A 22,722-nucleotide genomic window follows, 5' to 3' on the forward strand; every position below is an offset into this window, starting at 1 on the left:
ATATAACATAAGAAATTTAGCAGATTTATTTTTTCCTATTACACCATGGAAAAAAATGTCTCTGTCATTATATAATGCCTTTGACATGTCATAAGTTTTGATTGGTCGAGGTCTGAGTGTTCAGACCCCACCATTCCCTGTTGTGGCTTAACACGAGGGGTCGCCCTAATTTTTTTCCTTGCAGCCAGTATCTGTATCGCTGTGTCACACAGACCTATTCATTCAGCGATGGGTGGCCTGCAAGGATAAAGGAGGAAGAGTGGACATTCCGGAGGGTGAGGGGTACGCTGGGGTGTAAAGACACATGCCTTTGGCTCCGCCCAGCATTCAAGGCCCTCTTCCTGTCTCCTGATTGCAGTGCAGTCACAGTACAGGTAGGAGGAGAGGATAGGTACACAAGGTTCAGGAAATAGAAAAGTTAGCCCCTCCTCTCTTGTGTATACAGGGCTGACATTACCAAGACAGACCCCTGGAACCACTATTGTGCATTCAGTCAGGGGCAGAAGTGCATCTATGGCAGCCGTATCTCCTGCACTCCTGTGACTAAAGTGACTGTCCCCTGCACTCCTGTGACTAAAGTGACTGACCCCCTGCACTCCTGTGACTAAAGTGACTGACCCCCTGCACTCCTGTGACTGAAGTGACTGACCCCCTGCACTCCTGTGACTGAAGTGACTGACCCCCTGCACTCCTGTGACTAAAGTGACTGACCCCCTGCACTCCTGTGACTGAAGTGACTGACCCCCTGCACTCCTGTGACTGAAGTGACTGACCCCCTGCACTCCTGTGACTAAAGTGACTGTCCCCTGCTCTCCTGTGACTAAAGTGACTGACCCCCTGCACTCCTGTGACTGAAGTGACTGACCCCCTGCACTCCTGTGACTGAAGTGACTGACCCCCTGCACTCCTGTGACTGAAGTGACTGACCCCCTGTACTCCTGTGACTAAAGTGACTGTCCCCTGCACTCCTGTGACTAAAGTGACTGACCCCCTGCACTCCTGTGACTGAAGTGACTGACCCCCTGCACTCCTGTGACTAAAGTGACTGTCCCCTGCACTCCTGTGACTGAAGTGACTGACCCCCTGCACTCCTGTGACTGAAGTGACTGACCCCCTGTACTCCTGTGACTGAAGTGACTGACCCCCTGCACTCCTGTGACTGAAGTGACTGACCCCCTGCACTCCTGTGACTGAAGTGACTGATCCCCTGCACTCCTGTGACAGAAGTGACTGACCCCCTGCAGTCCTGTGACTGAAGTGACTGACCCCCTGCACTCCTGTGACTGAAGTGACTGACCCCCTGCACTCCTGTGACTGAAGTGACTGACCCCCTGTACTCCTGTGACTGAAGTGACTGACCCCCTGCACTCCTTTGACTAAAGTGACTGTCCCCTGCACTCCTGTGACTGAAGTGACTGACCCCCTGCACTCCTGTGACTGAAGTGACTGACCCCCTGTACTCCTGTGACTGAAGTGACTGACCCCCTGCACTCCTGTGACTGAAGTGACTGACCCCCTGCACTCCTGTGACTGAAGTGACTGATCCCCTGCACTCCTGTGACTGAAGTGACTGACCCCCTGCACTCCTGTGACTGAAGTGACTGACCCCCTGCACTCCTGTGACTGAAGTGACTGACCCCCTGCACTCCTGTGACTGAAGTGACTGACCCCCTGTACTCCTGTGACTGAAGTGACTGACCCCCTGCACTCCTGTGACTGAAGTGACTGACCCCCTGTACTCCTGTGACTAAAGTGACTGGTTCCCTGCACTCCTGTGACTGAAGTGACTGACCCCCTGTACTCCTGTGACTGAAGTGACTGACCCCCTGCACTCCTGTGACTGAAGTGACTGATCCCCTGCACTCCTGTGACTGAAGTGACTGACCCCCTGTACTCCTGTGACTGAAGTGACTGATCCCCTGCACTCCTGTGACTGAAGTGACTGATCCCCTGCACTCCTGTGACTGAAGTGACTGACCCCCTGTACTCCTGTGACTGAAGTGGCTGATCCCTTGCACTCCTGTGACTGAAGTGACTGACCCCCTGCACTCCTGTGACTGAAGTGACTGACCCCCTGCACTCCTGTGACTAAAGTGACTGTCCCCTGCACTCCTGTGACTAAAGTGACTGACCCCCTGCACTCCTGTGACTAAAGTGACTGACCCCCTGCACTCCTGTGACTGAAGTGACTGACCCCCTGCACTCCTGTGACTGAAGTGACTGACCCCCTGCACTCCTGTGACTAAAGTGACTGACCCCCTGCACTCCTGTGACTGAAGTGACTGACCCCCTGCACTCCTGTGACTGAAGTGACTGACCCCCTGCACTCCTGTGACTAAAGTGACTGTCCCCTGCTCTCCTGTGACTAAAGTGACTGACCCCCTGCACTCCTGTGACTGAAGTGACTGACCCCCTGCACTCCTGTGACTGAAGTGACTGACCCCCTGCACTCCTGTGACTGAAGTGACTGACCCCCTGTACTCCTGTGACTAAAGTGACTGTCCCCTGCACTCCTGTGACTAAAGTGACTGACCCCCTGCACTCCTGTGACTGAAGTGACTGACCCCCTGCACTCCTGTGACTAAAGTGACTGTCCCCTGCACTCCTGTGACTGAAGTGACTGACCCCCTGCACTCCTGTGACTGAAGTGACTGACCCCCTGTACTCCTGTGACTGAAGTGACTGACCCCCTGCACTCCTGTGACTGAAGTGACTGACCCCCTGCACTCCTGTGACTGAAGTGACTGATCCCCTGCACTCCTGTGACAGAAGTGACTGACCCCCTGCAGTCCTGTGACTGAAGTGACTGACCCCCTGCACTCCTGTGACTGAAGTGACTGACCCCCTGCACTCCTGTGACTGAAGTGACTGATCCCCTGCACTCCTGTGACAGAAGTGACTGACCCCCTGCAGTCCTGTGACTGAAGTGACTGACCCCCTGCACTCCTGTGACTGAAGTGACTGACCCCCTGCACTCCTGTGACTGAAGTGACTGACCCCCTGTACTCCTGTGACTGAAGTGACTGACCCCCTGCACTCCTTTGACTAAAGTGACTGTCCCCTGCACTCCTGTGACTGAAGTGACTGACCCCCTGCACTCCTGTGACTGAAGTGACTGACCCCCTGTACTCCTGTGACTGAAGTGACTGACCCCCTGCACTCCTGTGACTGAAGTGACTGACCCCCTGCACTCCTGTGACTGAAGTGACTGATCCCCTGCACTCCTGTGACTGAAGTGACTGACCCCCTGCACTCCTGTGACTGAAGTGACTGACCCCCTGCACTCCTGTGACTGAAGTGACTGACCCCCTGCACTCCTGTGACTGAAGTGACTGACCCCCTGTACTCCTGTGACTGAAGTGACTGACCCCCTGCACTCCTGTGACTGAAGTGACTGACCCCCTGTACTCCTGTGACTAAAGTGACTGGTTCCCTGCACTCCTGTGACTGAAGTGACTGACCCCCTGTACTCCTGTGACTGAAGTGACTGACCCCCTGCACTCCTGTGACTGAAGTGACTGATCCCCTGCACTCCTGTGACTGAAGTGACTGACCCCCTGTACTCCTGTGACTGAAGTGACTGATCCCCTGCACTCCTGTGACTGAAGTGACTGATCCCCTGCACTCCTGTGACTGAAGTGACTGACCCCCTGTACTCCTGTGACTGAAGTGGCTGATCCCTTGCACTCCTGTGACTGAAGTGACTGACCCCCTGCACTCCTGTGACTGAAGTGACTGACCCCCTGCACTCCTGTGACTAAAGTGACTGTCCCCTGCACTCCTGTGACTAAAGTGACTGACCCCCTGCACTCCTGTGACTAAAGTGACTGACCCCCTGCACTCCTGTGACTGAAGTGACTGACCCCCTGCACTCCTGTGACTGAAGTGACTGACCCCCTGCACTCCTGTGACTAAAGTGACTGACCCCCTGCACTCCTGTGACTGAAGTGACTGACCCCCTGCACTCCTGTGACTGAAGTGACTGACCCCCTGCACTCCTGTGACTAAAGTGACTGTCCCCTGCTCTCCTGTGACTAAAGTGACTGACCCCCTGCACTCCTGTGACTGAAGTGACTGACCCCCTGCACTCCTGTGACTGAAGTGACTGACCCCCTGCACTCCTGTGACTGAAGTGACTGACCCCCTGTACTCCTGTGACTAAAGTGACTGTCCCCTGCACTCCTGTGACTAAAGTGACTGACCCCCTGCACTCCTGTGACTGAAGTGACTGACCCCCTGCACTCCTGTGACTAAAGTGACTGTCCCCTGCACTCCTGTGACTGAAGTGACTGACCCCCTGCACTCCTGTGACTGAAGTGACTGACCCCCTGTACTCCTGTGACTGAAGTGACTGACCCCCTGCACTCCTGTGACTGAAGTGACTGACCCCCTGCACTCCTGTGACTGAAGTGACTGATCCCCTGCACTCCTGTGACAGAAGTGACTGACCCCCTGCAGTCCTGTGACTGAAGTGACTGACCCCCTGCACTCCTGTGACTGAAGTGACTGACCCCCTGCACTCCTGTGACTGAAGTGACTGACCCCTCACACTCCTGTGACTGAAGTGACTGACCCCCTGCACTCCTGTGACTGAAGTGACTGACCCCCTGTACTCCTGTGACTGAAGTGACTGACCCCCTGCACTCCTGTGACTGAAGTGACTGACACCCTGCACTCCTGTGACTGAAGTGACTGATCCCCTGCACTCCTGTGACTGAAGTGACTGACCCCCTGCACTCCTGTGACTGAAGTGACTGACCCCCTGCACTCCTGTGACTGAAGTGACTGACCCCCTGTACTCCTGTGACTGAAGTGACTGACCCCCTGTACTCCTGTGACTAAAGTGACTGATCCCCTGCACTCCTGTGACTGAAGTGACTGACCCCCTGTACTCCTGTGACTGAAGTGACTGACCCCCTGCACTCCTGTGACTGAAGTGACTGATCCCCTGCACTCCTGTGACTGAAGTGACTGACCCCCTGTACTCCTGTGACTGAAGTGACTGATCCCCTGCACTCCTGTGACTGAAGTGACTGATCCCCTGCACTCCTGTAACTGAAGTGACTGACCCCCTTCACTCCTGTGACTGAAGTGACTGACCCCCTGTACTCCTGTGACTGAAGTGACTGATCCCCTGCACTCCTGTGACTGAAGTGACTGATCCCCTGCACTCCTGTAACTGAAGTGACTGACCCCCTGCACTCCTGTGACTGAAGTGACTGATCCCCTGCACTCCTGTAACTGAAGTGACTGACCCCCTGCACTCCTGTGACTGAAGTGGCTGATCCCCTGCACTCCTGTGACTGAAGTGACTGACCCCCTTCACTCCTGTGACTGAAGTGACTGACCCCCTGCACTCCTGTGACTGAAGTGACTGACCCCCTGCACTCCTGTGACTGAAGTGACTGACCCCCTGCACTCCTGTGACTGAAGTGACTGACCCCTGCACTCCTGTGACTGAAGTGACTGACCCCCTGCACTCCTGTGACTGAAGTGACTGACCCCCTGCACTCCTGTGACTGAAGTGACTGACCCCCTGTACTCCTGTGACTGAAGTGACTGTCCCCTGCACTCCTGTGACTGAAGTGACTGACCCCCTGTACTCCTGTGACTGACCCCCTGCACTCCTGTGACTAAAGTGACTGACCCCCTGCACTCCTGTGACTGACCCCCTGCACTCCTGTGACTGAAGTGACTGACCCCCTATACTCCTGTGACTGAAGTGACTGATCCCCTGTACTCCTGTGACTGAAGTGACTGACCCCCTGCACTCCTGTGACTGAAGTGACTGACCCGCTGCACTCCTGTGACTGAAGTGACTGACCCCCTCTACTCCTGTGACTGAAGTGACTGACCCCCTGTACTCCTGTGCCTGAATGACTGATCCCCTGCACTCCTGTGACTGAAGTGACTGATCCCCTGCACTCCTGTGACTGAAGTGACTGACCCCCTGTACTCCTGTGACTGAAGTGACTGATCCCCTGCACTCCTGTGACTGAAGTGACTGATCCCCTGCACTCCTGTGACTGAAGTGACTGACCCCCTGCACTCCTGTGACTGAAGTGACTGACCCCCTGCACTCCTGTGACTGAAGTGACTGACCCCCTGTACTCCTGGGACTGAAGTGACTTATCCCCTGCCCTCCTGTGACTGAAGTGACTGACCCCCTGCACTCCTGTGACTGAAGTGACTGATCCCCTGCACTCCTGTGACTGAAGTGACTGACCCCCTGTACTCCTGTGACTGAAGTGACTGACCCCCTGCACTCCTGTGACTGAAGTGACTGACCCCCTGTACTCCTGTGACTGAAGTGACTGACCCCCTGCACTCCTGTGACTGAAGTGACTGACCCCCTGCACTCCTGTGACTGAAGTGACTGACCCCCTGTACTCCTGTGACTGAAGTGACTGATCCCCTGCACTCCTGTGACTGAAGTGACTGACCCCCTGTACTCCTGTGACTGAAGTGACTGATCCCCTGCACTCCTGTGACTGAAGTGACTGACCCCCTGTACTCCTGTGACTGAAGTGACTGATCCCCTGCACTCCTGTGACTGAAGTGACTGACCCCCTGCACTCCTGTGACTGAAGTGACTGACCCCCTGCAATCCTGTGACTGAAGTGACTGACCCCCTGCACTCCTGTGACTGAAGTGACTGACCCCCTGTACTCCTGTGACTGAAGTGACTGACCCCCTGTACTCCTGTGACTGAAGTGACTGACCCCCTGCACTCCTGTGACTGAAGTGACTGATCCCCTGCACTCCTGTGACTGAAGTGACTGACCCCCTGCACTCCTGTGACTGAAGTGACTGACCCCCTGTACTCCTGTGACTGAAGTGACTGACCCCCTGCACTCCTGTGACTGAAGTGACTGACCCCCTGTACTCCTGTGACTGAAGTGACTGACCCCCTGCACTCCTGTGACTGAAGTGACTGACCCCCTGCACTCCTGTGACTGAAGTGACTGACCCCTGCACTCCTGTGACTGAAGTGACTGACCCCCTGTACTCCTGTGACTGAAGTGACTGATCCCCTGCACTCCTGTGACTGAAGTGACTGACCCCCTGTACTCCTGTGACTGAAGTGACTGATCCCCTGCACTCCTGTGACTGAAGTGACTGACCCCCTGCACTCCTGTGACTGAAGTGACTGACCCCCTGCAATCCTGTGACTGAAGTGACTGACCCCCTGCACTCCTGTGACTGAAGTGACTGACCCCCTGCACTCCTGTGACTGAAGTGACTGACCCCCTGTACTCCTGTGACTGAAGTGACTGACCCCCTGCACTCCTGTGACTGAAGTGACTGACCCCCTGCACTCCTGTGACTGAAGTGACTGACCCCCTGTACTCCTGTGACTGAAGTGACTGACCCCCTGCACTCCTGTGACTGAAGTGACTGACCCCCTGCACTCCTGTGACTGAAGTGACTGACCCCCTGCACTCCTGTGACTGAAGTGACTGACCCCCTGCACTCCTGTGACTGAAGTGACTGACCCCCTGTACTCCTGTGACTGAAGTGACTGACCCCCTGCACTCCTGTGACTGAAGTGACTGACCCCCTGTACTCCTGTGACTGAAGTGACTGACCCCCTGCACTCCTGTGACTAAAGTGACTGACCCCCTGTGACTGAGGTCAATGACCCCCTAAAGCTGTCCTTCATTAAAAGTAAGTATATTCGGTGTAAAATGTGTATGTAATGTGCAAATATATATCTGTAAATGTTTATGTGATGTGTACATGTATAGACTGTACTGTATGTTTATACACTTGTGTAATATGTATCTCTTTATGTGAGGGATCTATTTATATGATGTATTTTATGCATCTAGAACAGTGTTTCCCAACCTTTTTTAGGTCGGGGCACACCTCGGAAAAAAATTCACAATCTTTTAATAAGGTAATCTGCAACTGGACTGAGATTGCGGTCAGCCAGGGAATGAAGCACGCTGCAGCATACTTTACCAGGCCCTATCTAGAGATCGTGGGCAATGGAGATAAATATGTGAACAAGTTCCTCTCAAGAAGGCGCTGGTACCCGGAGATGGAAATAAACTTCTTTATTAGCAACGCGTTTCGATCCCGAATCGGGATCTTCATCAGGCATTGCCTGACGAAGATCCCGGTTCGGGATCGAAACGCGTTGCTAATAAAGAAGTTTATTTCCATCTCCGGGTACCAGCGCCTTCTTGAGAGGAACTTGTTCACATATTTATCTCCATTGCTATCTACCGGACTGACAGACGTCACACCGGGTTGTTCCTCGTGGCAGCGGTTTCCCTCGATTTCCTGCATATAGACGCTACTGTAGGTGTTGTGCTCTGAGCGCAACACCTAGGGGTAAGAACCCATCTTTGCGTTATCGCTTTCATCTTATTTAAACGGTCCTCACTAGGGGCGCACCTCCTGTTGTTTTTTCTCGTTTATATATTAGAGATCGTGGGCGTCCAAATACTCAGAAGTCAAAAGTTATGTGTATTGTCAGAAAACTCTTTTAGGGGCAGTTCACACCTCCTTAATTTTGCTGCAGATTTTCTGCCCACTGACTTTGAGAAATAAGGACGTGTGAACTAACCCTAAGGGTCTGTTCACACACATGGGATCTGCTGTGGATTTGAAGTTGTAAAATCTGCAATTGTGGGTTTTACAAGGCAATTCTTCTGTATTTTTCATTGCCTTATAAAATCCGCAACTGCACATTTTACAACTGCAGATTCAGTGTGTGGGAAAACACCCTTAGCATGTGTTCATGTGTGGCTTTTAATGCTGCTAAATAAAATCCGCAACATGTAATTTACGGGGCCTGGCACTAAACTGCTTCTTCTTCCCAACACAATGAGAGCATTTTACCTGCAGCTACCACTAGGTGGCGCTCAATACCTAGTGATTTTTACACCTTCCATTGAGTTCAATAACAGCTCTATAAACCCATTTGCACCCAGCTCTCCCTAGCGGTGGCTGAAGCAAGAGCTTGAAAGCTCCATATTAAGGTAGATATTCTCTTTAATAATACATTTGACTGGGTAGCAGAGTGCTATGGCCCTATGACTTTTGCTTATGCCCCTGGTCAAGCTTTTCAGGTTTTTTTCAGCTCAGTTTGTCTTAGAAAACTTAGAAATCATATTATACAAAACATAATAAGAAAAACACAAAGCCAAACAGCTGTGAGCTTTTGGCATGGCATCAGGTCCTGCTATTGTGCTCAGCTCTAAAGTGATCTGTAAAATTTCCCAACACTATGAAGAATTCTTACCTAACAACAGTGTGTGTACAAACAATGAACTCAGGCTTGGAATTCCACTGGTGGTAAGTGATGTAGTAGTGCGTCTGCAGCCAGATCCACTGTTGGCCTTTGGTTAGAAACCTGTAGTAACAGGACTTTCCCTTCCCATATTGCATCACTAAAAGCCAATAAATGAAAAACAAAATAATCAATGACAGACACATAAGGCATACCGAGGCCAACAGACTTGCAGAGCATCACAGTAAAACATAGCAAAAGACAACAGAGAAACATAAGGCATGTTAATACATAGTATTATACAATCCAGATCATAACTTATTGCAGATAGAGATGAGCAAACTTACAGTAATTTCGATTCGTCACAAACTTCTCAGCTCGGCAGTTGATGACTTTTCCTGCATAAATTAGTTCAGCTTTCCGGTGCTACGGTGGGCTGGAAAAGGTGGATACAGTCCTAGGAGACGCTTTCCTAGGACTGTATCCACCTTTTCCAGCCCACCAGAGCACCTGAAAACTGAACTCATTTACGCAGGATAAGTCATCAACTGCCGAGCCGAGAAGTTCGTGACGAATCGAATTTACTGTAAGTTCGCTCATCTCTAATTGCAGATATAGCAGGTTCAATATTGTTATCCAATTCCTTGGGGCTGCACTATTTATCATGAGAATACATATACCTGCCGGCCCATGTAATGTTACAGATAAGACTTGTAGTATTACCAAGTGACAAGCTCTATTTGTAACATCTAACTGACATGGCTCTGCTACATTGTATTCAATTATTTGTTATTTCTATATCCACTGCTCAAAAGAATAAGTCAATCCCACTTCTGTGAAATAACACTACACTTTCCACTCAGGAAGCAACACTGATTGACAATTAATTTCACATGCTGTTGTGCAAATGGAACAGACAACAGGTGGAAATTATAGGCAATTAGCAAGACACCCCCCAAAAAAGGAGTGGTTCTGCAAGTGGTGACCACAGACCACTTCTCAGTTCCTATGCTTCCTGGCTGATATTTTGGCTACTTTTGAATGCTAGCGGTGCTTTCCCTCTAGTGGTAGCATGAGACGGAGTCTACAACCCACACAAGTTGCTCAGGTAGTGCAGTTCATCCAGGATGGCACATCAATGTGAGCTGTGGCAAGAAGGTTTGCTGTGTCTGTCAACGTAGTGTCCAGAGCATAGAGGTACTACCAGGAGACAGGCCATTACATCAGGAGATGTGGAGGAGACTGTAGAAGGGCAACAACCCAGCAGCAGGATCACTACCGCCGCCTTTGTGCAAGGAGGAACAGGAGGAGCACTGCCAGAGCCCTGCAAAATGACCCCCAGCAGGCCACAAATGTGCATGTGTCCACTCAAACTGTCAGAAACAGACTCCATGAGGGTGGTATGATGGCCTGACGTCCACAGGTGGGGGTTGTGCTTACAGCCCAAGACCTGAATCCAATTGAGCACATCTGGGACATCATGTCTCGCTCCATCCACCAATGCCACGTTGCACCACAGACTGTCCAGGAGTTGGCAGATGCTTTAGTCCAGGTCTGGGAGGACATCCCTCAGGAGACCATCCACCACCTCATAAGGAACATGCACACGCGTTCTAGGGAGGTCATACGGGCACGTGGAGACCACACACACTACTGAGCCTCATTTTTACTTGTTTTAAGGACATTACATCAGAGTTGGATCAGCCTGTAGTGTGGTTTTCCACTTTGATTCTGAGTGTGACTCCATATCCAGACCTCCATGGGTTGATATTTGATTTCCATTGATAATTTTTGTGTGATTTTGCTGTCAGCACATTCAATTATATAAAGATGAAAGTATTTCATACGATTAGTTCATTCAGATCTAGGATGTGTTATATTAGTGTTCCCCTGATTTTTTTGAGCAGTGTATGTAGAGGCACACGCCTATACATAAATCTCTGCACATAGGAGGCTGCCCATACACCCTTTCTGAGATCTACGCCAGCTCTGATTTCAACTACATTGTAAAATGTATTAAATTCGGTAAATGGAGGCATCCACACCCCCTCCACTGTAAGCCCCACCCATTCTGCGAATGTGGCAGAAAATATTTTTTTTAAATCACATCATTTTTAGAAAATTTTTACATTGCAAAAAAAAGTTCCGATTTTTTTTTTTACAATGGCTACAAATATATTTTGCAATGTTTTTAAAAATGTAGGTAGCTATAAATACTTGAGGATAAACCAGAAATAAATGTATTACCTTTATATATGAAACATTGGATTTTTAAGAAAGTGATAAAGGTATTACTCACAGTGCACATGACACCTTGCTAGTAGCTCCAGATCATCAGCATGGTAGTAATCGTACCCAGACGTCCCCAGCACTTCAAAGGGTAAATAGCCAATAATAGGTGGAGCCCTGAAATGATAAAAGAGCAATGTGAATGGAAGTAGCACTACTGTAGAATACAATGCTCAGCCTAAAAGCAGCCATCTCTGCATCAGATGACACATTACTGGGAGCCATTGACCTCCTTAGGCTCTTACTAAGAATGGTTTGTAGAGTTACTGTCAGTGTCGGCAGTTTTTAAGCATCAAGAAATGTTACCAAGGAATTCCAAGAAGTCTTATTGTAAAAAGAATCATTTGGTAGATGACATTCCAGATGTATTTATCATTGCACCTCTTCAAGTGTCAAGAAACTAGAATTTATACAGAAGAAGAAAAGGAAGCAATATTATTGCCCAAAGCAAATTGTCTCTGCCCTATCATATGAATATATACTTCCCTATTCATAATGACAACATTCCATTGGTGAGTTCACACCATGTCAGAGCACAGAGCTGTAACTAGGTATTCTTTCACCTAGTGCCAAGGTTCAGTTTACTGACCCAGCCCTAAATACTCAGGCCATGGCACCTGACACCTAGTTTCCTTCTCTTCTTTCCAGGTATACCCTCACCAAGCATTAAAGAGTACCTGTCACTAAAGAAACTTTTCTAAACTAACTCAGGCTATGTTCCCTAACTACTCCTAACACCCCCCTGTCCTTAAAAAAGCTATTTATCTTACCTCTCTTCTTACATAGTGTGAGCTGCCGGCAGGAGGGCGTGGGTGTGCCCCAGCAGGCTCTACATCACTGAAGCCTGCTGGGGGGACTTCTTTCACCCTCACTTCGCCGGGGGTGGGGTGTGGGGATCCCTGCTTTCCCTCAGTGTACAGAGCCCTTCCTGTCCTCAGTGTACAGAGTGCTGCTTGTTTTCACTGCACAGAGCTCTGCTTGTCCTCACTGCACTGAGCGCCGCTTGTCCTCACTGCACTGAGCGCCACTGGTCCTCAGTGTACAGTGCGCTGCTTGTCCTCAGTGAACAGCACCCTGCTTGTCCTCACTGAACTGAGAACCGCTTGTCGTCACTGAACAAAGCCCTGCTTGTCTTCAGTGTACAGAGCTCTGCTTGTCCTCAGTGTACGGAGCGCCGCTTGTCCTCAGTGTACAGAGTGTCGCTTGTCCTCAGTGTACAGAGCACTGCTTGTCCTCAGTGTACAGAGCCCTGCTTGTCCTCAGTGTACAGAGAGCCGCTTGTCCTTACTGCACTGAGCACCGCTTGTCCCCACTGCACTGAGCGCCATTTGTCCTCAGTGTACAGAGTGACGCTTGTCCTCAGTGTACAGAGCCCTGCTTGTCCTCAGTGTACAGAGCCCTGCTTGTCCTCACTGCACTGAGTGCTGCTTTTCCTCACTGCACAAAGCCCTGCTTGTCCTCAGTGTAAAGAGCCCTGCTTGTCTTCAGTGTACAGAGCCCTGCTTGTCCTTAATGTACAGAGCCCTGTTTGTCCTCACTGCACTGAGCGCCGCTTGTCCTCACTGCACTGAGCGCCACTGGTCCTCAGTGAACAGTGCGCTGCTTGTCCTCAGTGTACAGAACCCTGCTTGTCCTCACTGCACAAAGCCCTGCTTGTCCTCAGTGTACAGAGCTCTGCTTGTCCTCGGTGTACGGAGCGCTGCTTGTCCTCAGTGTCCAGAGTGTCGCTTGTCCTCAGTGTACAGAGCCCTGCTTGTCCTCAGTGTACAGAGAGCCGCTTGTCCTTACTGCACTGAGCACCGCTTGTCCCCACTGCACTGAGCGCCATTTGTCCTCAGTGTACAGAGTGACGCTTGTCCTCAGTGCACTGAGCGCTGCTTGTCCTCACTGCACAAAGCCCTGCTTGTCCTCAGTGTACAGAGCCCTGCTTGTCCTCAGTGTACAGAGCCCTGCTTGTCCTCAGTGTACAGAGCCCTGCTTGTCCTTAATGTACAGAGCCCTGCTTGTCCTTAAAGTACAGAGCCCCGCTTGTCCTCAGTGTACCGAGCCCTGCTTGTCCTCAGTGTACAGAGCCCTGCTTGTCCTTAATGTACAGAGCCCTGCTTGTCCTCAGTGTACCGAGCTCTGCTTGTCCTCAGTGTACAGAGCCTTGCTTGTCCTCAGTGTACAGAGCCCTGCTTGTCCTCAGTGTACAGAGCCCTGCTTGTCCTCAGTGTACAGAGCCCTGCTTGTCTTCAGTGTACAGAGCCCTGCTTGTCCTCAGTGTACAGAGCCCTGCTTGTCCTCATTGTACAGAGCCCTGCTTGTCCTCACTGTACAGAGCACTGCTTGTCCTCATTGTACAGAGCTCTGCTTGTCCTCAGTGTACAGAGCCCTGTTTGTCTTCAGTGTACAGAGCCCTGCTTGTCCTCATTGTACAGAGCCCTGATTGTCCTCAGTTCACAGAGCCCTGCTTTTCCTTAGTGTACAGAGCACTGCTTGTCCTCAGTGTACAGAGCCCTGCTTTTCCTCAGTGCCCTGAGCCCCGCTTGTCCTCAGTGTACAGAGCGCTGCTTGTCCTCAGTGTACAGAGCACCGCTTGTCCTCAGTGTACAGAGCGCCGCTTGTCGTCAGTGTACAGAGCCCTGCTTGTCGTCAGTGCACAGAGCCCTGCTTTTCCTCAGTGTACAGAGCCCTACTTGTCCTCAGTGTACGGAGCCCCGCTTGTCGTCAGTGTACAGAGCCCTGCTTGTCGTCAGTGCACAGAGCCCTGCTTTTCCTCAGTGTACAGAGCCCTACTTGTCCTCAGTGTACGGAGCCCTGCTTGTCCTTAATGTACAGAGCCCTGCTTGTCCTCAGTGTACAGAGCCCCGCTGGTCCTCAGTGTACCGAGCCCTGCGTGCATGCGTGTGAGCACAGCGCTCCGGCCTGTCTGATTGACAGGCGGGGAGCTGCGCTGAGCTCGTCACGTGCTCACCCAGCGCTGCGATTTCGGACTCACTACCAGGCCGGCATGAGTCCGAAATCAATGAAAAAGCCTGCGGCCAAGGACTCCTAGGGAGGCCCCTAGTGGCCACATGTTTAAAATGAAAATACACATAAAGGGAAGCATTTTTCTAAAATTAAATCCAATTACAAAGTTGTATAAACAATATATATACAATCAGCTCTAACATATCAACTTTTTTTGATGAAAGGTACTCTTTAAATGGGCACTTTAAATGGGAATAGAAAACTTTATATGTTGTACATCTTGGCAAAATGTTAAAGCGGTATTCTAGGCAAAAACTTTTTTTTATATATCAACTGGCTCCGGAAAGTTAAACAAATGTGTAAATGACTTGTATTAAAAAATATTAATCCTTCCAATAGTTATTAGCTTGTGAAGTTGAGTTGCTGTTTTCTGTCTAACTGCTTTCTGATGACTCATGTCCAAGGAGCTGTGCAGCTCCTATGGGGATATTTTCCCATCATGCACAGCTCCCGGGACGTGACATCATCATTGAGCAGTTAGACAGAAAACTTCAGAAGCTAATAACTATTGGAAGGATTAAGATTTTTTAATAGAAGTAATTTACAAATCTGTGTAACTTTCCAGAGCCAGTTGATATATAAAAAAAAGTTTTTGCCTGGAATACCCCTTTAAACTTTCTAATCATTCATTTTTTATTCCTTTTTATAGAAATCGTGGCTTACAAAAAAAAAAGATCACTAGGGGTCCTCATACCACCTAGAACATAATCCTGTCCAGTCGTAGCATCACCTTCATCCCAGCTGAAGCACAGGTTGGTCTAGTGAGTGAGGGTAGGACCAGCACTATTCTGTGTTCACTCCTGTCCTGTCTTATCAGACTAAAGCATAAAAACAGAGAGGAGGTGCAGCCTGCAGTTATTGGATAAAGAGGCCCAGCACTGCACAGAAGACTCAGAAAGGAAGTGAATGTATGGTGAAAGAGGTCTGGCTCAGTGATGCCTCGGATACACCCCTTCCTGAACAGTGGGTGTCAGAATGAGTGAGCAGCAGACCAGAGGGGTTTGTGAACCAAATACAGAAGCTAGCCACACAAAAAGATATGTAAATCATATGCATGACCTAGTGAGTAACAAATATATGCATACATTTTTTCTGTGATATGAAAGGTTTGCTTTAGGTCTACCATGAACATTTCAAGTGTCATGATAAAGGTATATCCTAGACCAGTGTTTCTCAACCAGGGTGCCTCCAGCTGCTTCAAAATTACAACTTCCAACATGCCCGGACAGCTGTCCAGGCATGCTGGGAGTTGTAGTTTTGCAACAGCTGAAGATACACTGATTTAGAGGTAGGCATCTGAATGTTGATATAGTTGTGTATTTCTGCATTTCCCCACATACAATATATGCCGTACATACAGTGCATTATGATTATAGCCTTATCTGAACTCTTGCATATAATTATGAGCAAATTTTCACAGCCTCTGGAGTTTTCTGGAAAATTGTGTTAGTTGTGGGGTTATTTAAGGTAAAAAATGACTTTAGCCAGCATAGTAAGAGCTACCCTTGTGCCTATTATTTCTACTAGTCTGAGTGCCATGACAGGTTAATGTCATCCTGACCAAAATACACTGAGGAATGAGAGACTAGGAATAACCCTTTAAGATCTGTGTTAAAATGATTACAGTAATTAATACAGTATCTTTATGACAGTGTGGTCAGGGGACCACAGATGTGGGGTGCAAAGAATAAAGGGCAAATCTTTGGTGCTAGTACACATTTGTTTTTGTATGCCAAGTCTGAGCTGGTGTCGATTTGTGACAAATGGAGGGCTTTATGACAAGTCAACACAACAAAACAGCATGAAACCAATGATAAATTATCCCTTATGTCTGGTTTCATCTTGAAAACAAGAAAACACACTAGGGGAAATGTATCAAATGTGGTTGTGGTATGCCTCTTCTGATGTTTTGTTTGCATAGGTTTTTGTGTCCGTGCTCCAAATTTATCAATTTGGCGCATGCATGTAGTAATTTTGAAGCAGATTAAACAGCATCCCATGATTTCTCTGCACAGGCACTTTTCTAAGTGTGGATTGGGGTTGCGCCTTTTGATGGCTGTATGTGCCAGAATTATGTAACTGTTTGAAAAGACGCACATGGACGCACATGGTTTTTGCAGTGTTTGAAAATTCATGAACACTGCAAAAACCAATGCAAAAAACTACTGTAAACAAAAAGACTACTGAAGAACACCTTACAACGTTCTCTATTTGAAAAGGTGCACACTTTTGATGCAAAAAATTGCTGCACGAGACAACTGTACTACAAAAAATAAAAAAAATAAAAATCCAAACACAACACCATTACCACTGCCTGCCATCTTCACCTCAAAAACAGATCTTGAATCCGCTCATTCTTCAACTTTGACTAGAGTAAATTACTGGTACATGCCCTCATCATCTCTTGCTTGGACTACTGCAACATCCTCCTCTGTGGCCTTCCATTACAAACACTCGCTCCCCTGCAATCCATCCTCAACTCTGCTGCTCAAATAATCCACCTTTCACCTCTCTTCTCCTCTTCCTTTCCCCTGTGCCAATCCCTTCACTGGCTACCCATTGCCCAACAAATTCACTTTAAACTGTTCACCATGACATACAAGGCCATCTACAACCTGTCCCCTCAATCACCTCCGACCTGATCTCCCTATACTTCCGCTCATGTAATCTACGATCATCTCATGATGTCTGCCTATGCTCCCCTGGTCCACACTTCACATGTCCGTCTCAGACTTCTCCTAAGCTTCCCTTATACACTAGAACTAGGTACCCCAGCACATTCGGCTCTCGCCCACCATCAAGACCTTCAAAAGCAACCTGTTTAAGCAAGCCAACAACCTTCAATAATCTTGCTGCCACTGCACCGCTAATGGCTGCTTTACCACCTGCTCACAGATGACCTGCTGTCCCCCTCACCTACTGTTTCCTTTCCCTCTTCTTATATATTGTGAACCCTTAAGGGCTGGGCCCTCTGTGTAATGCTTACTGTTCCTATGTTAGTGTTATGTACTGTTACCATTATCATATGTAAAGTGCCCTGGAATCATTGGCGCTATATAATTAAATAATAATAATGATAAATTCCCCCCAGTATCTAGGTATATTAGGGTGAACACACACTAGATTTATTTGCTGTGGAAAAATCTGCCACAAATCTGTGCAAAATTCTGGATGGCTCCTGGTGCTAATTTTTTTTCCAGATTTGATATGAAAATGCTGTGGGTTTGGTGCAAAGTTACATTTTTCCCATTTATTTTAATGGGGGAATTGGCAACAATTCCTGCTGTGTGTAGATGAGGTTTCAAAAATCTAATTTATTTGCTTTACTAGTGCTGCAATATGCTGCAAGGGGGAAATTTATCAAAAACTGTGCAGAGGAAAAGTGGTGCAGTTGCCCATAGCATCCAATCAGATTGCTCCTTTCATTTTTAAAGAGACCTGTGAAAAATGAAAAAAAAAAAAAAGCACACTGATTGGTTGCCATGGCAACTGCACCACTCTTCCTTCACACAGGTTTTGATAAATCTCCTCCACCAATGTCTCACTTGAAAAATTAGGGGCCACACTGAGGACATCTAAGGCTTTGTTCACGTGACTGAATTTCTGTGCGGAATTCCGTGGGAATTTTCCACTTGGTATTTCTGCTGCAGGTGAGTCAATGGGATTCTGCTGCACTGTGCAGACAGCGGAAATTACGCAGCAGAAACATGTCCCAATTACGTTGTCTGCAGAAAGAGTAGACACATTCTTTCTTTTTTTTTTTCGCTCTGGAATGCGACAGCGCATTTCCAAGAGGTTGCAGCATCCACCAGAATATTTAAATGTGCGAAATGTCTGCCCATGTTTTCCGGGCGGACATTCCCCAGGTAATCAGCCTCATGAACATGACCTAACAGAGATCATGTGACAAACATTTTTTTTTTACTTTCTTTTAGTTAGCAGATTACATATAGAATAATTCTACATATAACTTTGAACATAGCTGTTAGTGTTATTTGTATCAATGTACTATATTACACAGTGATCCCTCAACTTACAATGGCCTTAATATACAATATTTCTGGACCATTGTAACTTGAAACCAGACATACAATGCTACAGACAGTTCAGCTCTGTGAAACATGTCAATAGCTGGAAGAACTGACCAATCATAATGGGCATTCACTGGTAAAACAACTGTATTAGGCTAAGTTTCAAGTTGGGTTTCTTGGGCGGTTTGCCCCAAAAAACGCCAAAACAGCCGCATGGCGTTTTCCCTTGGAAAAGCGCTGCGGCCAGATGTTAGCAGGGAATCAATGGGGAAACGCAAAATGCTAAACCCACTTTGCGTTTTTTGGGTTTAGCTATTTTTTCCCCTGACCCCGATGTTTTTCTGCGATATGGCAGTTTTTCCAAACCGCAGCAATGCTGAGACTATGGTGTTTTTTTTAAAGCAAAAAGCCATAGTTTCAGCATCCTCGGAGAGAAGGAGCGATGCATAGCATCCCTACTTCCCTTCGCAGCCATATAGCATTAGCATGCTGCAATGGAAAATGTCCCTGCACAGATCGGGACTTCAGCTGTGCTCGGAGCTACAGAGCTGGGAGAACAGCTGATGCTGAGCAGTAGATATACGTCGTATATCTACTGCTCAGCAAGAACTTACAGTGAGCCTGCAATGTGTTTACAGTATACACATTGTTGGCTCACTTAACCCCTTGCCGAGCCCAGCAAGGAAAGAGTTAACTTACACTGCTGGACAGTGTAGGTTAACCCTTTGGGTGGTATACACTATACACAGCTATCTATAGATATATAGTGTATACAGAGGACGCATACGCGGCATTAGGGACAGAGCTAAAGAGGGGAGCCAGGCCAGGCATTGTACAAAACGTACAATGTGAACAGAGCCTCAGACCCTTACCAACCTGGCTCCGGTCTATGGCTCCACCCCCGAATTATGTCATCATTAGGGAGCGGGGCTACACAGACCCGACAGGGAGTGAGGGAGGTAAGTGGACCTCATGTTCTGTATACAGTATATCTATAGATAGCTGTATATCCTGTATACTGCCACAAAATTCCCAGCTCGTGTATAGTATGCATGGGTACACTATGCACCACTGTATATTATATGGCCTGGGAAGGTGAGTAGTGCTGCGTTTTTTTAGGTGTAAAAAAGAAACAAAATAACAAAACAAGTGGAAACTTAGCCTTACTGAAGTGCATGCACTAACTGGCTGTCTGGTAGCGCCCCCTACAGTACAGGGAGGTATTACATGTTCTGTACTACTCTTTACCTGTGCCAGGGATAGCTGCTCCAGGTGAGGGCGGCTCCATGTTACTTTTTTAGGACATTGCGTGTACTGTACAGGACCCTGCAGAAGCTCCTGTCCTCTACATAGACAGTGATTTACAGCTCCCAGCAGATCTTTCTTACTTTTATATGTAAGGACTTGTGTTATCTGTATTAGTTATCTACTTATTTTTGTTTAATCCTCCCTTTTTCCTATTTTTGGATGACATTTTGGGTGCGGCAGAACCAATTACCAGGTTTCCATAGAGTTATGGTCTCAATATACAATGGTTTCAACATACAATGGTCGTCCTTGAGCCAATTAATATTGTAACTTCAGGGACCACTGTACAACATACAGTAAGAAGGGAGGGGCTTCAAAAGAAAGAACTGTACAAGGTACTATTCAATCTAAGAGGAGCAGTGGTTATGAATAAAGATGAGCAGAGCAACAAAGACACAAGAGCGCACACAGCTAGGCACAGCCGCAAACATGAAGATGACCCACAGCACACTGTATGCGGTTTACACAGACAAATCCTCTCTAATCCCAAACCAAAAGCTAAACCCTATGGCTGGCCAGTAATTCAATCTACAGTAGGATTACTTCTTTAACACACTTCCAAGTTACTGTGAGAAGACATGTAAAAGTGGACAGTATGCTATCTGCAGTTACGCGAGCTGTGAGTATTTTGTGAAGAATCACAAAATAAAAAACACAAAAAAATTTATAAATGTGATTCTTTTTCCATTTTCTCATGCTTGACAAGGGCTCAGGGAAGCTGAAATGTTGCATGCTGTAAAAGAGAAGATTTTTTTCCCTATATTCTATGGATCATTTCTTCACAATATAGTATGGACTTTTTGTTAATGCTGCTTTCAAAGTGTATATTTATACTATTTTCAAAAGACAAGAGCTTGTTGAAAACGACAGAACAACCCCACAAATGTCACCTATCTACAACAGATTTAGGGACTAGCAACAACTAAAACACTATAGGACCAAATAACTCCAGTCCTTAGGGCAGAAATTCCCAAGCAGTGTGCCTACAGCTGTTGCAAAACTACCACTTCCAGCGCTTTTAGTGTGATTATGCTGTACTGCAACGTGTGAACACAGCCTAATTTGGCCATTGCAGATGTATTGTGATAGAAAGTTTTCACAAAACTCACAGTTTATTTGCACATCATGGTTTTTTTTAGGTCATATTTTACAGCTTGAAAAGCTTCAATTTTTCCAAGTAAAAAGCATTTGAAATTTTTATAGATTTTTTTAAATTTTTTTTAAAGATTTTTTTTTTACTTTTGGAATTTTTGCTTTAGCTTTTTCAGGTTCCAGAAAAAAGACTATTATTAGAGGGGATGTATTTTGGGGTGGTAACAGACAAAAAATATCCCAAAGTCAATGATAAACTATGGGGAAGATTTATTAAAACCTGTCCAGAAGAAAAGTTGCCCATAGCAACCAATCAGATCGCTTTTTTCATTTTTCACAGTTATGTTCAAAAATGTCCTCCGGTCAGGTTTGGATAAATCTCCCCCATCCGTATTCTGACACCCAAACAGAAAAAAATGAAATGATTTTTATTTTTATATGGCTTGTACTGTGTTTGGGATCTATAGGGAGAAATAATTTGTACAGCTTATGAATTACATTCTAAAATTTACCTGTGGTCTAAAAAGAGAAATTTCCACTCTAAACTGTGCCTCGATGTAAATTCTTCACAAGGCTCTTCTACATTGCACAACTCCTGGAAACATAGCAATTCACAAATGTAAATCACATGAAAATCCATTCGTTTGTAGCAAGACATATTTGTTCTAACAACAGATCCTAAAGTAACAACATAAAGTTGCATTAAAAACACCATGAAATGTATTAATCAGACATACAACAATAGGTTATAACATAAAAAGCCTAAAATTTGGAAGGACATCTAACAAAAATGAATAGTATGTGTGTTATACCACTACTTAGCTGGTTCATTCCAAATAATATGTTATTAAAGGGAACCTTCATGGCAAACTTTTTTCTGTAATGTTTTGTAGACAAATGCATCATTCATTAGGGAGTGTCCAGAGACCCGGTCTGTTACAACTTCAGCAGTATGATAAGCAAAAAAGTGAATGAAGACAATATCTGAACTGAGAGAAAAAATTTACTTGTAGCATTTTGTCTGCAAATGATTACAAAAAATGTTTGCCATGATGGATTTACCCTGTGGATATTTATGATTGCATATACAGGGTTCGACAAAGGGATATATTTAATCAAAACCAATAAGTACTGCTCTTCACAAATAAAAGGGAAACTGTCATCAATTTTATGCTATATAAAACTGCATAAAAATGCTCATCTGATTCAGCGAAATCATAGTTAAAAAATTAGGACCTTGGTAACTAATTCTAGGGGCAGGTTCTGGAGGCTGCTCTCTGCCCTGTCAGCACTGAGTGACACATCTCTCCCTATACCTGAATAGGAAGCAACGCATTACCCAGGCCGGCTGAGTAAACTACATTGGGGCAAAAACGTATTTAGTCAGCCACCAATTGTGCAAGTTCTCCCACTTAAAAAATGAGAGAGGCCTGTAATTTTCATCACAGGTATACCTCAACTATGAGAGACATAATGATAAATTTGCTAATTATGGTGGAAAATAAGTATTTGGTCACCTACAAACAAGCAAGATTTTTCCTCTGTCCTCCACTCGTTACCTGTATTAATGGCACCTGTTTGAACTTGTTATCAGTATAAAAGACACCTGTCCACAACCTCAAACAGACACACTCCAAACTCCACTATGGCCAAGACCAAAGAGCTGTCGAAGGACACCAGAAACAAATATGTAGACCTGCACAAGGCTGGGAAGACTGAATCTGCAATAGGAAAGCAGCTTTATATGAA

At 47.0% G+C, this 22,722-nt stretch overlaps 1 protein-coding gene across 4 annotated transcripts in view; it reads right to left on the bottom strand.

Annotated features, from left to right (window-relative positions):
* The window catches only part of PASD1 (PAS domain containing repressor 1), a 175,248-nt gene that overhangs the window by 26,908 nt on the left and 125,618 nt on the right, over positions 1-22,722 (bottom strand). For all 4 annotated transcript variants that reach the window (XM_056539698.1, XM_056539697.1, XM_056539699.1 and 1 more), the window contains 3 exons: positions 21,486-21,568; positions 11,541-11,647; positions 9,254-9,401 (listed from right to left, as the gene is read on the bottom strand). In XM_056539698.1, coding sequence (XP_056395673.1) covers positions 9,254-9,401; positions 11,541-11,647; positions 21,486-21,568 — 338 coding nt within the window. The remainder of the gene's footprint in view (positions 1-9,253; positions 9,402-11,540; positions 11,648-21,485; positions 21,569-22,722) is intronic.

This window comes from Hyla sarda, chromosome 9 (genome assembly GCF_029499605.1).
Source record: "Hyla sarda isolate aHylSar1 chromosome 9, aHylSar1.hap1, whole genome shotgun sequence".
Lineage (NCBI taxonomy): Eukaryota > Metazoa > Chordata > Amphibia > Anura > Hylidae > Hyla > Hyla sarda.